This window comes from Cricetulus griseus, chromosome 4, assembly GCF_003668045.3.
Source record: "Cricetulus griseus strain 17A/GY chromosome 4, alternate assembly CriGri-PICRH-1.0, whole genome shotgun sequence".
Taxonomy (NCBI): domain Eukaryota; kingdom Metazoa; phylum Chordata; class Mammalia; order Rodentia; family Cricetidae; genus Cricetulus; species Cricetulus griseus.
In genome coordinates, this window is record NC_048597.1 from 86,250,678 (window position 1) to 86,264,286 (window position 13,609).

At 44.0% G+C, this 13,609-nt stretch overlaps 1 protein-coding gene across 6 annotated transcripts in view; it reads left to right on the plus strand.

Moving 5' to 3' along the window:
• The window catches only part of Fry (FRY microtubule binding protein), a 378,278-nt gene that overhangs the window by 326,826 nt on the left and 37,843 nt on the right, over positions 1 to 13,609 (plus strand). For all 6 annotated transcript variants that reach the window (XM_035443188.1, XM_035443189.1, XM_035443184.1 and 3 more), the window contains 5 exons: positions 959 to 1,099; positions 1,863 to 2,042; positions 3,576 to 3,737; positions 7,998 to 8,072; positions 10,896 to 11,066. In XM_035443188.1, the coding sequence (XP_035299079.1) occupies positions 959 to 1,099; positions 1,863 to 2,042; positions 3,576 to 3,737; positions 7,998 to 8,072; positions 10,896 to 11,066 (729 nt within the window). The remainder of the gene's footprint in view (positions 1 to 958; positions 1,100 to 1,862; positions 2,043 to 3,575; positions 3,738 to 7,997; positions 8,073 to 10,895; positions 11,067 to 13,609) is intronic.

Below are 13,609 nucleotides of genomic sequence, written 5' to 3' on the forward strand. Positions count from 1 at the left end.
AAATGTGTTTCTAGCATGTTCCTTGCAAACCCTTACTCTGACCTCTGTACCACAGATGTAACACATTCATTGTGTTTCACAGGGCAACAGATGGCACCTCCAGGATTTGATACATAAGTCATTCTCTGAGCACAAGACTAGTAGCAGTGAACTTCCTTCAGCTTTTTCAATGTTTCTTTTCCTTCTGGGATATGCTTTCCTGATCCTTGTTAGCATTTTCCCCCAAAAAAAGAGGACAACCTGCCCTCACTCTTCTTGATGTAATTATCCAGTCCCAGGTTGCTTGAAACATCTTTTTTTCAAGGGCTCTATGAGACCCAAAGTGTCAGTCTAACAGGGGGTACTGCCCATCTGACACTTAGCACTGATCCTAGAGGATTTTGATTTACGATATGGATCAGCAGTGTATGAGCCATGCCAGACTGTCACAGGCCAAGTGTTCGTTGGCTAACTCAACACTCACTCAAGTGCCCTCATGCATAGCACTTGGGAGGCAGAGGCAGGTGAATCTCTGAGTTTGAGGTCAGCCTGGTCTATAGATCAAGTTCCAGGACAGCCAGGGCTACACAGAGAAACCCTGTCCAGAGAAAATAAGAAAATAATTTTATGAAATTGTACCATGTGATCCCATTTCCTCAAGTAGAAGGATCACTGAATTGCCTTCACTATCATTTATTCAATAATTAGAATTTTAGCCTGGAGTGATGGAGCATGCCCTGAATCCCAACACTTGAGAGGCAGAGGCAGGAGGATCTCTGTGAGTTGGAGGCCAGCCAGTGCTGCATAGTGAAGCCTCTTCAAAAAAAAAAGTTAGGTTTTTTTTGTTTGTTTGTTTGTTTGTTTTTGTTTTGTTTTTGGCTCCCCTAAGCACACTGCAATGATAGGGTGTGGGAAAGCCTGCATACTTCTCCTCCGGGGAAGAGGGTAGAATTGACTAGCCGCACTTTGCCTTTTACAGTTGCTGGAGAAAGGCCTTCCCAGCATGCAGCAGCCACTCCTCCAGGTCATCTACAGTTTGCTCAGTTACATGGACCTTTCAGTTGTTCCTGTCAAGCAGTTTAACGTGGAAGTCCTGAAGACCATTGAAAAATACGTTCAGGTGAGTGTTTGGATAGATCCACTCACCAGTCAGAGCTATCCAGAAGAGACCCAAGAGCATTGCTTGTGTCTTGCCCTCACGTATCCTGGCATCCAACCCCCCATTCATTCTTCTACATCCATGACACATCACTGGCAAACAAGCGTGCTAACTGGTCACACCCTGAGTGGCGTTTTTGGGAGAAAGACAAAAAAAAAGACCTTAACACATTCCTTGCTTCGGGGGGCATGGCTGTATTATGGGCACACAGGCTGAGTATTCCAAACGCATACCTGGCTGGGAAGTTGGGGGAAGGTCCTGTGCTGGTGTCATATTTCAAAGATGGAGAAGAGAGAAAGAAGGTGTGCGCATGCCCAGTTCCAGGCCAGATCTTTACTTTGGAATTTAGAAACCTAAGGCTGAAAATACTCCAACAACCAACCAAAATAAATTAACAAATAGAGGAATAAATGAAGAAAAATGACAAAATGTGAATAAATAATAAGAACACAATTTGTTATACTTTCCTCTGTTTCTGCATACCCTGCGGTTTTTAACTCTAAGTTATTTGAATGTGGCCACACAGATCTGCGTTATCTGCTCATTTCTACAGAGTGGTTCACTTCACTTACAAATGCTCTTCTATCAGAGTCTTTCTTCCCTTTCTACTGACTTTGTTTTAAGTCAGTGAAGTTTGACCGGTCACGAGATGGTTCAGTAGTGAGCACTAGTTCTCAGAAGATGGACCTACCTACCGTTAACCCTCAATGTTTATTGCCCACAGAGCATCCACTGGAGGGAAGCGTTGAATATCTTGAAGCTGGTGGTTTCTCGATCGGCCAGCCTGGTGCTGCCTTCCTACCAACACGGTGACCTCTCCAAGATAGAACTCCACCGGGTGTGGACCAGCACCTCTAAGGAGCTACCTGGAAAGACCCTGGACTTCCACTTCGACATCTCAGAGGTCCTGACCTCCTTTGCCTTTTTCTGTGAACTGTAGCCTTGAGTATATGGTGATCAAGAGTCAAAGCAGTTGCCTAGAGAGAGGAAGACATACATTTGTTTTAAATGAAGACATCTGAAGCGTAAATTGGGTTCTGTTCTTTTAACAATGCATGAGTATGGGGCTTTCAACTGGGAATTATTAAAAATGGAAACCACAGGCTGGAGATGGTTCAGTGGGTAAGAGTGCCCACTCTCCAGGCACAAGGACCAGAGTTCAAATCCCCAACACTCATGTAAAAAGCCTGGTATAGCCTTTGACTTGAGTTTGTTTTGATCCAAAAAGATAGAGAAAGCAGTATCCAGTTAGTTGCATCCCCCAGTTCCCAGGGACCCAGAACTGCTCCAGACCTAAGATCTAGGTACAGAAGGTTCTGGTCACTTTCTGCCACTTCAAGGATGTCAAGCTGGTGTCTGTGAGACCTCCTTCGAGGCAGAATTTAAAAAGTGCCCCCTGCCTGACCTCTTAAGGTAGGATTCTCAGAAAGTGAACTTTCCGAAGTGCTGTACAATGCTTTGGCCATGACCTCATCCATTTGAATAATTGAAATGATAGAAATAATTTAAATAAAATTGTCAACAATTGAGAGTACATAAAGATTGAAGAGTAGAGATGGGAGAGAAGGAAATGAATTTTAATCTTTTATTACAAGAAATTATTGCAAGTTTGGCGCAATGAAAAAGACATATAATCCCAGTACACAGAAATAGTTCAAGTTCAAGGCAGGCAGACCAGAGCTACACAGAGAGAGGTTGGGGGTGGAATCGAGAAGAGGAGGAGGGAGACAACGATTCTTTCAAGCTTAAACATCTGACAGTTGACTTAGCTGGCCTCACTTTTCTCTTCCGTCTTCATCCTTAGAGTCTAGAGCAGGGGTTCTCAACCTCCCTGGTGCTGTGACCCTTTAATACAGTTCCTCATGTTGTGGTGACCCCCAACCATAAAATGAATTTTGTTGTTAGTGCTAAGAATCATAATGTAGTTATGTAGTTATGTAGTTATGGTTTTGGTGGCACACGCCTTTAAGCTCAGCCCTCAGGAAGCAGAGGCAGGCAGATCTCTGTGTGCTCGAGACCAGCCTGGTCTACAGAGCTAGTTCCAGGGCAGCCAGAGCTGTTACACAGAGAAACCCTGTCTTGAAAAAACAAAAAACAACAAAAAAAAGAATAATAATGTAAATATTTTTGGAGATATGATTTTGTCGTTGAGGGGGCTGTGACCCACCAGTTGAGAACCACTGATCTAAATTGTAATGAAGAAGTCATTGCATTGGTTCCTTGCTGACAACCAGGGTGAGGAGATATCCAATGTGCAAATGTCCCAGAATGTGCATTGGACACCAGGAAAATGAGCCTACATATGACCCTGAGTTTCCCTGTCTGGTCGGGTTCTAACCACGTGATCAGTTTTTAATTTCTTCTGGGCTGAACAGTTCCTTATACTGTAGAGGTGTTAGGGTGGAATAATAGTGCCTTTGCATTGTTCTTTCTCCAGACGCCAATCATCGGGAGGCGGTACGATGAACTACAGACCTCCTCTGGACGGGATGGGAAGCCTAGGGCAATGGCTGTCACCCGGAGTGCATCGTCCACCTCCTCAGGCTCTAACTCCAATGTCCTCGTTCCTGTGAGCTGGAAAAGACCCCAGTATTCTCAGGTATACTCCCTATGTGAAACCACCACCCCCCAGTAATGTTGCCATGTAGACCCTGGCATCTCCAGCAGCGGGATCTCACAGCACTGAAAGAGCAATCCTTTTCATCTGGAGCAGCCCATTGTGTCTAGCTGTCTGACTCTTGCCTCCTCACTCATTGGTTCTGTGTCTCCTATGGCTTGAGAAACAAATCTGAGCTTCCTTTCCTGTGGCAGCCCTTCAAATGTGAAAGGCAGTCCTGACCCTCTCCCCCGTACCCATGCTCAAATGAGTCCCCTGAATGCCATGTCCTATAAAGAGTGGCTAGAGCCTGTGTGGGGCCTGTTCCCCTCAGAGCATAAACCTGAAGCTTAGTTGCCATCAGCAGGGCAAACAGAGCAGAACAGGAAGAACTTCCAGAATTCTCTGTGTGTGGTTATCACAGCCTGGGACTAACCATCATGGCATTGATGCCACATGGCCGTCAGGTAAAACCCCTGTATTATTCTCCAGTACTGAACACCCACTGAAAAGCTACCTTAAGTGGAGAAGAAATTCATTAAAGCCATCCATGTTAATTAGTTTTATGTAAATGAGTCGAAATACCTGTGGATCATAAAGGTTTACTTTGGCTCATGAGGTTGCAGTTTGTGGCCGTTTGGCCCTTCTACTGGGCCTGTGAATGGCAATGTACATCACAGGAGGCTTGTTCAACTTGTGACAGCCAGGAAGCAAAGAGAAAGAGAGAATGGAGCGGGAGTCCTGCTATCCCCTTCAAGAGCTCACCTCCAATGACCTAACTTCCTCCCACTAGACTCCACCTCCTAAAGGGTCCACCATCTCCCAGTAGCACTGCAGGCAGGTGACTAAGCGTTAGTGTGTGGGCTTTTGATAACAGCTGAAGATCAAAATGACAGCAGTATCCATCTTGACTCTAAGCACTGCTGCAACCCATCTGTTAACATCTGCATTCCCAGATGCTATGATTCAGAGCCTTAAGCTTTCTCTCTTTCTTACTACCCCACCTTCCCTTCCCAAGGTCTTGGCCCCCTGCTGTCCCCTCTGTCCCTCCATGCTCAGGCAGACCCTTTCTATAGGAAGCAACAGCATTTTCATGGCTTTGGGTTCTGATGATTTCAAAATGGAGACTCACCCTCTTCTGACATCCACAGCAGATCTGGAAAAAGAGCTTTTTGTGTTAGATTAGTTTATTTTTTGAGTGCTTTGCCTGTGTGAGTGTGTGTGTGTGTGTGTGTGTGTGTGTGTGTGTGTGTGTGTGTGTGTGTGTGTGTGTGTGTGTATGCATGCAGCACCTGTGGAAACCAGAAGAGGGCACCAGATTCCCTGGAACCAGACTTACAGATGATTGTGAGCTGCCATGTGGGTGCTGGGAACTGAACCCAAGTCCTCTGCAAAAGCAACAAGTACTCTTAACCACTGAGTCATCTCTCCAGCCTAGGAGAAGGAACTCTTGCAGTCGTCGCGAGGTGGCTGAGAGGAGACCTTCCCACAAAAGAAAGAAAGCCTGGGTTATCAGAAGCAGGCTAGATGGGTACTAGGCAAGACAATACTGTGCCTGCACACCTCCAGCTCACCGTCATCTCCAGGCTGGAAGGCTAGAAGAGCCTAGTGGCACACTGCAATGGACTGATGGCTGCAGTCCTTGTGGGGAAAGAGACTGAGGAGGGCTCTGTCCTGTGCCTTGTTGCTCCACTGATTTCATCTCAGAACTGGAGAATGAGACTAAGACTTAGGGAAAGACTGAGAGATCTGCCACCCTTCAGCTACAAAGCCCTTGTCTGGCTTTGAAATGATCTCATATTGAGTAATTCCATAGTGTGAAATGAAAGTGCAGTGAACCAAGTTCCGTAGAGAAAGAAAATCTTAAACTGTAGTGGCGCATACCTTTAATGCCAGCAGAGGGAAGGCAGAAGCAGGCAGATCTCCGTGAGGTCGAGGTCAGCCTAGTCCACATAGTTCCAGGACATCCAGGGCTACATGGACAGACCCTGTCTTTAAAAAAGGAGGAGGATGAGGAAGAGAGGAGGAGGATATTAGCATGAATAGCAGCTTCTAGAAGTTGCCATCTAACAAACCAAAATCAGATAAGAGGGTATTTGCAGGATTATCTTATGACTGGATCTTAATTACATTAGCATCTCTAGGTTCACAGTATTTCTTTTCATTCTGAAACCCTCATCTTGTTGAAAAATGTACTTGATTCTAGAAGAGTCCCTTTATATAAAGAGGCTACAAAAGGAAGTTCATGAAGAAAAACAAAGGGATTTAAATCTAACTTAATTCTAGCTTTTACCATGGCTTATGAGTGAACACTTTAAGTATACAGATAGTAAAAATATTCTCTCACTGGGGCCAGAAAAGGCTTGTTCTGTAACAAAATAGATTTCTTTCTGATAGAAGGAAAGCCAAGCCTTCCTGAAACTAAGTTATAACATACAAAAAGATATCTATCCAGGGAGGCCATTGATGGCCTAGGAATTGATTTTCATGGAGGCACATGTGGGAAGCTGTATTTGTTTGTGGGGCTGCAGTCGGAGCCAGCCCACCAGCCCATGGTTCATACCTGAGAGGGGAAGTGTGGATAAAGAAAAGATAGCTAAAGTGGTTAAGAATAGAGACAGAGACACAGGATAGCTGTCCAGAGGGCCATTCAATCCATACTGAATGCACCCCTAGTTTATTCTTTCACAATTTTAAGTATTCAACCAAAAGTGGGGACAATGGCAGAAGACTTCTATTATCATGTATAAGGGGTGAACAGACTTACTTCCTTTAATCCTCCAGATATTTGGTAGCCACACCTGCCATCCAGCCTTCAGGGTTGAAAGTAAACATACCTGGGCCCAATTCTGCTACTTATATAGAGATATCCACTGCCAAGTCTAAAACATCCTTTAGCCACCAAACTAATGTCTTATAGGTAATAAGACAGATTTGAGCTTTCTGAACTTGAGGCAAGATGGAATGGACTCCTTTTCATGGGTCCTGACAGGCACACACCCACCCTGGACAATAGGGCAGCCCTGTACAGTTCAAGCATGGAGAAAGCCTTGCTTTAGTTAATAGTCACTTTAAACAAATAAATACTATAGGACTGGAGAGATGGCTCGGTGGTTAAGAGCACTGTTTGCTGTAAAGGACCCAAGTTCGGTTCCCAGCACCCACATGGCAGCTCACAACCACCAGTGACTCCAGTTCCAGGAGTCACTTCTGGCCTCCATGTGCACTGACCCTCTTCTGGCCTCCATGTGCACTGCATACATGTGATGCACATACAATACATGCAGGCAAAACAGCCATACACATAAAAAATTGTTTTAATTTTAAAATAAATAAAAAGAGGGCTAAGAGTGCATCTCTGTGTTAAGAAAGTTTGCAGCCCTGGACTTACTCCTTAGTACCTCCAAAAATTAATTTTCCATTTTTAACTGTATGTGTTTATTTAAGAGATTGTGCATGTGCCACAGTGCATGCCAACCACACCATGTATGTGGAGATGATAGGGCAGTTTGTAGAGTCAGTTCTCTCCTTCCACCATGTGTGTTCAGGGGATCCTACTCACGTAGCCAAGCAGTTGGGTCATCTTTACCAGTTGGGTTATCTAGCCAGCCCTAGTAGCAATTTATCTAATTGTACTGGATAGTTTTACGTCAACTTGACATACACTAGAGTCATCAAAAAGGAGGGGACCTGATTGAGAGAATGCCTCCAAAAGACCAGACTACAGGCAAACCTGTAGGGCATTTTCTTAATTAGTGATGGATATGGGCGGGCCCAGCTCATTATGGGTAGGAACACCACTGGGCTGGTGGTCCTGGGATCTATAAGAAATCAGCATGAACAAGCCATGGGGAACAAGCCAGTAAGCAGCACTCCTCCATGACCTCTGCATCAGCTCCTGCCTCCAGGTTCCTGTCTGGTTTGGGTTCCTATCCTGACTTCCTTCAATGATGGATTGTGATGTGGAAGCATAAACCACATAAACCCTTTCCTCCCCGAGTTATTTTGGTCATATCACTTCATCACAAAAATAGTAACTCTAATGGGGACAGTGAACTCAGTATATCTAAACTACTATTTGAATATGCTATTGTTGTTATTTTACATTCTTGTTTGTGCCAAGCCTGTGTTTTATTACCAATTATCTGGGGCTACATGTTAACCATCACCATCTACTTTTTGTATCTGGGATCTATAGCATTACAGTAGGTTTGCTCATGGTACCGCAGAATGAAAATCTTGCCTGTGTTTTTTGTTTTCCAGAAAAGAACAAAAGAGAAATTGGTTCACGTTCTTTCCCTATGTGGCCAAGAAGTCGGACTAAGCAAAAACCCATCTGTAAGTTCTATCCTGTACCATGGTCATTTTGGTATCATAATGCTTTTTGCCTTTGGTCTGTTCTGACATTGATCTGGAAGATTCTAGTATGAATGACAAGTCTGATAACCAGCATCTACATTCAGACCCTGTGTCACTTCTTCTCCCCTCATGAATTGTAATCCTAGTGCAGGAACAAGGGAGGATTTCACTGCTCTTTGCTCCAGTTTGCCTTCAAAAACAGTTATGTCCAGACTTCTATTTATTTGTGTAAACCTGCCTAGACTATATCATCACATACATAATGGTGTCTGTCACATCTCCATGACATACAGGCAAATTCCTCTAATTCCTCTTGAATACAGTTTTGTTCACTACACACTCATCGTATTCTGATGTCACCATTTTACTTGCATAAAATAACATGAAAATAAGTGTGCGTTGGCCAAAGTATACTCAATATGTTACAGTCTGTTCACTAGTCAATGAAAAAATGAAACATTACAAATATTTATAAAAGCCAGTTGGTGGCAGCGCACGCCTTTAATCCCAGCTCTCAGGAGGCAGAGACAGATGGATCTCTGTGAGTTCAAGGCCAGCCTGGTCTACAGAGTGAGTTCCAGGATAGATAGAACTACAAAGAGAAACATTGTCTCAGTAAATTAATTTATAGTAATAGCTTCAAATTTAAAACATTTTAAAATTTGGGGTTTTCAGATCTGAGATGTTTAATCTATGCAGTCCAAAACACAGGGCTATTTTTACACATTAGAGAGAGGGAAAAAAATCCTATGTTCAACTCTCATTCACCCTTTTTAACCTGGAGAGATATTTGTTATATATATATATATATTATATATATATATATATATATATATATATTTGTTCCTACAATAACTTGTCCTCTTTAAAGGAACAGGGAAGTATTATAATGATTATATCAAGTGTTAATACAAAATATAGCTCTTCCCTCAAAAGAATTATGACACTTTATTCTTGAGCCCTTGAGCCACATTTTGGCGCTTGTGGCCTGGGAGCATAGACTCAGGTTGGCCGGAATGTCGTGTCATGCTCCACCATGGAACTTTGCTCATCAGTCATGACATTTACCAAACGCACTGGTGGAGACAACAGGCAGGTGACAGCAAACAGGGACTCCCTGCTATTAGATATCATCTGATGACATTCTTAGCTTGGATTGGTGGAACCTAGTGACCTGCTAAGAATATATTTCAAGGGTTTTGCTTGTTTAATCAAATGGATGTTTGAGTCAGACTCAAGGGCAAGCAAAGAATGGTTATTAAGAGAACTAAAATAGCCTGAGATGATTTCAGGTCTGGATCAGCATCATTCCAACTCTCCACAATAGTGAAGTTCTAATTGGTCATTCATTCTTGGTGTGTGTGGGGGTGGGGGGGCGCTGGTTTTGTTTCTGTTTTGGTTTTTTTCCAGACAGGGTTTCTCTGTGTATCTTTGGAGCCTATCCTGGAACTCACTCTGTAGACAAGGCTGGCCTTGAACTCACCTGCCTTGTTCCACCTGCCTCTGCCTCCTGAGTGCTGGGATTAAAGGCATTCACCTCCACCGTCCAGCAGTCACTTGTTCTTGTAGAATCTTCAACACAGATGTGTGCCCCCCCCCTTTTCCCCTGGGAACTTTAGTTCACAAAAGAAAGCTTTTTTATTTTATTTCAAATCTGTATTCAGCAGAGACTGGCTAGCAAAATATTTACTGTTTATTAGTTCTTCAATGTTATATTAAGCCAGGCATGATGATTTACACCTGGAAACCTAGTAACCCAGAAGCTGAGGCAAGAGGACCCTCCTGAACAGGAGGCCAGCCTAAGCTATATAAAGAAATCTAGGGCAGCCTGGGAGACAGCATGAGACCTTATATCTTAAAACAAACAAACAAAAACAGAACAAACCAACCATTTTTTAAAAGATTTATTAAAATGTCTCAGTAGCTGCACATGGTAGCATATGCCTTTAAGCCCAGCACTTGGTTTTTATGCTTTTCTTTTCCTTTCCTTCTTCCTTCCTTTCTTTCTTCTCTGGTTTTGCTGGGGTTTGAACCCTTGGACTCTCTATATGAGGCAAATGTTCTGCCACTGAGCCATACCCTCTGTTAATCCCAGCAGTTGGGAGGTAGAGGCAGGCAGATCTCTGAATTTAAGAACACCGTCGTCTGCATAGAGAATTCCAGGCCAACCACGACACATAGTGAGACCCTGTCTGAAAAAAAGTTGATTAACTGATTAAAAAAATAGAATGTCTAAATAAAAAGAACCTAAACATAGAAATTTGGTTTCTCTTCACTAATCCTTCCTGAACTCTGGTTTATCTCTCGAAGGGTTAAAGCCTTTGTCCCAAATGTTCATTTTACAATAACATATTGACATCATCCTTAAAACATTATTTATGTTCATTTGACGTGGAGAGGGCCATAATTTCTAACCTCAGTCAGGTCAAGAAGACTGGAAATTTTCAGCTGCTCCAGTTTGTCTGTGAACACAGCTTAAGTTGTTACACACACACACACACACACACACACACACACACACACACACACACACACACACAGAGTATCCCACCAGCCATACTAAGAGATAACCATTCAACTCTAGAATGCTTTTGTAGTGTAAGCGCTGGAGTGTTTGCAGCGAGTTTAATCCAAAGGCACCTGTCCAACATAAATAATAAAAGAACATTCTAAAAATACCCACTTAAGGAATTAGGTGTGTACTGGAGACACAGTCCCTCCAGGGAGCCAATGGCCATCACTCGTTGCACAAACAACCAAAGGGAGGTGAGTTTCTCAAAAGAGGGCTCCTTTGATTCCTAGGTGATTTTTTCCTCGTGTGGGGACCTGGATCTGCCAGAGCATCAGACAAGCCTGGTGTCGTCTGAGGACGGCACCCGGGAGCAGGAGAACATGGATGACACCAACAGTGAACAGCAATTCCGAGTCTTCAGGGACTTCGATTTCCTGGATGTGGAACTGGAGGATGGGGAGGTACGGTGTATATTCTCTGTCACAGTCACCCTCTTGGCTTGTCCTGGGCTAACAAAAGTGTCGCTTTCCCCACTGACCACTCTCTATAACAAGATCTCTAGTTGGGAAACTGTAACTCCGTTTTGAATCAACTTCTCCAAAGTACAGCTGCTTTACTTTTGCAAAAGTTACCCCACCCTTCCTGTCTGGGCTCGCAGCAAAGGCTGCCGGCTTGTTTCTAAATGGCAAAGAACTGAGCAGTAATAACCACACAAAGGCTGTGTGTGTAGTCCGAGGGGGATTCTTTTTGTATTTAATCACAGGGATGCATCATTTCTAAGCCCGTTCCCTGGGACCGGGACAAAGTATGCTAAACATTTCATTCCAAATGTAAAGTTGCTATGAAGTAGGTACTTCAAAGCCTGCTTGTCACCCCCTGAGATCAGAGCTTGTCCGGTGCTTGATGAAAACCTTAGAGCCTGGAATAAAGTATAAAGCATGAGACAGAGACCTGCTGTCTTTGCCCTGCTTTGGGTTAGTTGGTGGTCAACATTCCAGACCTCTAGAGCAGCTGAACTCAAGTCCTGGCAGGCATGTACAGATAGATCTGTTTGTTTGGAATGGCAATCATGGTAATAAGATGCTTTTCTGCTGTCTGTGGACCTGGGAGAGCAGGGGAATCACCTTCATTTGTACAGCTCAGGGCATGTTCCCCAGGAGAGGCAGTGTTTTGCCTCCAGGGAATGAAAACTCAACTGATTGAGTGAGATTGTGTCTCATAATGCTGCATTGGTCTGTTCCTGTTTAATGAAATGCATTCTTGGTTCCAAAAGGGCTTTCTTCTGCTTTTACGGTTAAAGTAGAGGCCCTGAGTCAAAATTTATTATAGCCTTCAGTAGGTGGGTGCCTCCTAACTAAACTAACTGTACTCTTATGGGAAAAGGAAAGTCTGTATGGCTTCCTGAAAGAATGTGACTACTGGTAAACCCACATATGTCTGGCTGAGACCAAAGTGCTGTCTTCTGTTGACCTCCCAGGGCCACATCTGCCCTGGGTATCCCAGCAAGAGAAATGAAAGTACATAGAATAATCATTATCCCCCCCCCCAATAACACACTGAGCAAACCCAGACCTAAAAGCACTGGCTAAGGCTGGCACATCAGTGGTAGATATTTGCCTACTATGCCCAAGGCCCTGGGTTGTATCTCCATCACTGCCACTACCCCAAAGCAGTTTTAAAAAGATACTCATTGGTATCGTGGTACACACCTTCAATCTCAGCACTGGGGAGGCAGAGGCAGATGGATCTCTGTAAGTTCAAGGACAGCCAGGGCTGCATAGTGAGACCCTGTCTTGGGTGGTGGTGGTACACGCCTTTAATCCCAGCACTCTAGAGGCTGAGGCAGATGGATTTCTGTGAATTTGAGGCCAGCCTGGTCTACAGAGCAAGTGCCAGGACAGCCAGGGCTATACAGAGAAACCATGTCTCAAAAAAAAAAAAAAAAGGAAGAAAGGAGGGAAGGAAGGAAGGAAGGAAGGAAGGAAGGAAGGAAGGAAGGAAGGAGGAAGGAAGGAAGGAGGACTACAAGGCAAGCTTCAAATGAGTGCCTGCTTAGTTTCCATCTTGAACTGTTCTCAAACCAATTAAGAGGATGGCAGGGAATTCAGCTAGCCATAATCAGTGACCAGGAAGGAATTTACTAAGCACAATGGTGATTGTTTCAAAATAACACGAAGCACATCACCTTGAGTTCTGTAATGTCTGAGCCAGAGCTGAGTGCTCAGCCAAGGTCAAGGGCTCCTCGATCCAGCAGCTGCCCGACAGCTGTTCAAGCCCAGCACCTCTGCATTCTGGAAGTTAAACTAGGGAGGGAAAAAAACTGACACCAAGAGAGCCATCCTTTTCCTGTCTCAGTCCCAGGACAGGGTCACACCACAGAGTGGCCTGGCAGGAGGAACCAAGACATAATTCCAGAACTACTAGCTCAGTGGCAGAACACTTGTCCACCAGTCTCATAGGCTTGACTCCCGGGGTTCCATCCCAGCCCTGAGAAAAACAAAAACAAAAAACGAATGTTTTCCAAGGACAGTTAAGTAGTGAATACCAGAACTCATCTGTCATTGTCTCTCTCTCTGTATTGTTCTAGCCAGCAGCAACTGACAATGGAAATCGCATCTGTTATTTTATCATCTAAGATTAAGATGTTAGAGGGCTGGAGAGATGGGTCAGCAGTTAACAGTACAGGCTGCTCTCCAGGTTTGGTTCCCAGCACCTACCTGACAGTGCACAACCGTCTGTAGGATTTCAGAGGAATCCTAAACCCCAGTCTGGCCTCTGCAGGCACTGAATGGGCATGGCACACATATTTACATACAGATAAAACACTCCAGACACATAAATGAAATAAATATTTTTAAAGACTAATACTTATATAAGGAGCTTAAGAGAATAAGAAAAATCTATCTAAACAAAGTGGTGTACATCTGTAGTCCCAGGTACTTGAAGGTACTCTTGAGCCCAGGAGTTCAAAGTCAGTATGGTCAGCACAGGGAACCCCAGTCTC